Source organism: Zea mays, chromosome 4 (assembly GCF_902167145.1).
Source record: "Zea mays cultivar B73 chromosome 4, Zm-B73-REFERENCE-NAM-5.0, whole genome shotgun sequence".
NCBI lineage: Eukaryota > Viridiplantae > Streptophyta > Magnoliopsida > Poales > Poaceae > Zea > Zea mays.
The window spans coordinates 193,851,760-193,855,223 of NC_050099.1; the positions used below are offsets into that span (position 1 = coordinate 193,851,760).

General features: G+C 44.0%; 1 protein-coding gene across 1 annotated transcript; it reads right to left on the bottom strand.

Annotated features, from left to right (window-relative positions):
* Positions 1-2,500: 2,500 nt before the first annotated feature.
* Positions 2,501-3,112, bottom strand: LOC109945604 (probable mitochondrial adenine nucleotide transporter BTL3). Its single transcript, XM_020551922.1, has one exon. The coding sequence runs from the start codon at positions 3,083-3,085 to the stop codon at positions 2,645-2,647; it is 441 nt and encodes a 146-aa protein (XP_020407511.1). The 5' UTR covers positions 3,086-3,112; the 3' UTR covers positions 2,501-2,644.
* Positions 3,113-3,464: the final 352 nt, after the last annotated feature.

The following is a 3,464-nucleotide window of genomic DNA, read 5'->3' on the forward strand; positions in this document are numbered from 1 at the left end:
CTACTACTTAATTGGGTTGGTATTTACTTATACTTAGTAATTGCTAATAAAATTTTGACCAACTTTAAAAGCAATGCTCAGCTCTAACCATCCTCTTTGGTAAGCCTTACGCTTCACGTGAGCTCCACCTTTGGCGAGTTCATGCACATTATTCCCCACAACTTGTTGAGCGATGAACGTATGTGAGCTCACTCTTGCTGTCTCACACCCCCCACAGGTCAAGAACAGGTACCACAGGATGAGGCGCATGGAGGATGTCGTGATGGGTTCGTGAGAGGTCTGGTCGTCGTCTGCCAGTCAACTTTGGGTTGCTGGACCGTTGTCTCCTTATAATGTAATTACTTATTTATTTTGTATAGAACTCCTATTATATAGTAAAGATGTGACATTCGATCCTGTGCCATGATTCATCATATGTGTGAGACTTAGTCCCAGCACACCTGATGATTATGTTCGCGCCCGGGGCTTTGGACCTCTAAAACTCGGGTGTGACAAGCGGCGACTTGCTTACTCACTCGTGGATGAACCGTTGCAAATGCTCACTTGGTACCTGCCAATGGACTACCCACACCAGATGATTATCGGGTCTGTTCAATTTATCTAAGATTTATAATTTTTACGTACGAACATTTGTTATTTCTTTATCTTTTATATTAGTCTTAGTATTCAAATGATTGTAACTAAAATGTGTCAATTTATTTTTATAGTTAGTATTATTGTAATATTTAGAACATATTTTTAACAACTATCGTATTTAAATAACTTTATATATATAATATATAGAAACTGTAGCAACGCACGGGCACCCAACTAGTCCATATATATAATCTCATACTTTCTAACACATACAATTCAACGACAAAAATCATATGAATACCTGAACATTAAAGAGACCTCTCCTTAATTTATGAGCTTCTAGATTTTTTATACCTTTGGAGGCTCTCTAGATGCGGGAGTAAAACAAGTGAATCATTCACAAATGACGGATCCTGTAGCGGTCGTATTATTCATCTATTTATAGGATTGAGCCATTGTACATCTTTGTATAAAATTACACTTTTCTTCATCCTTTTGCATAGCTGCTTTTCACATTTGGGGATTACAATAATTCTCTCTCTGTCCCAAATTAGAATTCGTTTTAGGCAATTATGAAATTCATACAATATTTGATGTATGTGTTTTATCTCTACTACTCTTAAGACAATAATGTAGGCGTCCACAGTTTATTTTGGTGCATGGTTCTGTCGATGTCCACCCACCGCCTCCTCTGCTCTCAGTCGATGGAAGGGCGCCATTGACGCCCCCGCGATCCTCGCTACTGCCCCCACGAGCCCATGATGCACGCGGCGTCCACCATGCCCCCGCCCGACGCCCCCTCGCCACCGTCCATCTCGCCGTGATGCGCCCCCTCGCCCCCGTCCGTCTTGCCGTGATGCGCGCGGCCAACCTCACGATGCTCCCTCGCCCCCATCCATCTCGTCGTGATGCGCGCGACGCGCCTCGCGACTCTCCCCCACGCGTGCTCCGCCTCGCCGCATCCCACTGCTCCACGCTGCCATCGCCACCCACAAGGCGTGCGACCTCGGCCTCGACAACCGCATCGGTAGTGCAAGACCGAGACACCTCTCGTTGGAAGGTTCCATGGTGAGTGCTGATCTGATCTGACGAAGGAGGTGGAGGAGGACACAGAGATGACGGCGTGGAAGGCGCCTGCAGCGTCATGTTTCTCGACGACGACGCGGTGTTAGATCCCTTGACCTAAAGCATCCCGCCATCGCGCCTCCCCAACACATCCTGCTCCTCTGGCCTGACTTGACAACTTCGGAGGCAATCTTCCCCCTGCGCCAAACGCATCTGGATCTAGGTATCCTTCGACCACAACTCTTCTCCTGTCATCGTCCTCATGCAGGTGTGCCCCCCCCCCGATGAGCATAGGGTGGAGATCTATCTTGGCTCAGGTTGATTCCCTTTTCTCTTGGTTAGATGGATTCTCTTTTTAATAGAAATCCCAATGTGTTTGATTAGATGGATTCTTTTGTTGGTGCAGATTGTGTGGAATGTTTCCTATACTTTGCTCTGCTTCCTGTTTATTCTGGGATTCAAATAAACCACGGTGCCCGTTGAGTTTGGATTAAATTTACAGGTAGTGATGGAGAATAAAGAGTGCCAACTGCATTATTCCCCGTATAGTGCTGGGAAGTACAATTCTCACACTGTTGTACCCACCTAAATTTACATGGTTCACTACCAGGTCATGTATGTCATGCAAGTTTTTGCTCTCTATTAGTCCAAATTCACTTATCAATCTGTTAGCATGGAATAATTCATGGGATCAATGATCCATATAATTTATGGTATTCCCTTCATTGCTTTGAACTGAAGTATGGGAGGGAGCTATGCTAGATTGGACAGTTCCCTTATGTTTCTGATCTTTGTCTCCCACTTTGGTCAATTTCTGTTTTAAAGGTCTAAATTCATGCTTCTTTATATTATGCAGATTCCTTCCAAGGCTCTGTGCAGCTGTTCATCCATTTCTCCCTTCGATGTCGGTGTTTGTCCCTGCTATGTGTGTTGGATCACCATTGACATATATGTGGAAGTAGGTTCTCTGCTGAAAGAATACATACCTGTAACAAACTGGGGATTAGAGACCGGCATACAGTGCTGGTACCCCACCTTGGTCGACAATCTTAAGGCATGTTGCAAGCACATTCATTCTGGTTGCTTTTACTTGCATCTGTAGCTGCCTACGGACCACTTCAAATGGGTATGTAGCAGCTTCAGCACAGCAACCAGCAATGGCCCCATAGAGTAAAGTCCTCACAGTACCCAGTTCAAGTTGATCCAATGCATTTGTCTCTTGTTTTTGTTGCTTCATCATCGATACCCTTTTCTTTCCTTCAGGAGAATACAGAAAAGCCATCTTCAGTATGTCATACACTCCATAGAATACAGCGCCAGAGGGTGCCATGCTGATAAGAGAAGGCACCAATCCCTTATACAGCGAGAAGAATCCTTCAGTTTGGATCATGTGGCGGGCAACACCAATGACCCCACCTAAAGCTTCACCACCAGGAGCAACCATCTTTGTCCTGATCTAAAACCAACAGCTCAAATCAGGTAATAGTCAGTGAAAAGATGACAACAAAGTAAAAGATTAAAGAAATATGTGGTACAAATTCTTTAAAAAAAACCCTATTGTATCCATAGGTATGCACATGATCGTTGCTGTAACACCAGCAAAAGCACCAGTAATAAATCTTTCAAAGTTTGCAGATTCTTCGTTACCAGACCATTTGAGCAGTTACCAGACCATTTAAAAGATTGAATCTTATAAATATTTATGTGTGTAGCTGTGTTGTCAGTTTATAAGTGCTTCTTTGAGTAGCCATTACAGTCCCTGGATATTGTCTTGGTTTAGTTAGGCCAAAGCAGCCCTTGACATTTATCTACATTGTCACAGG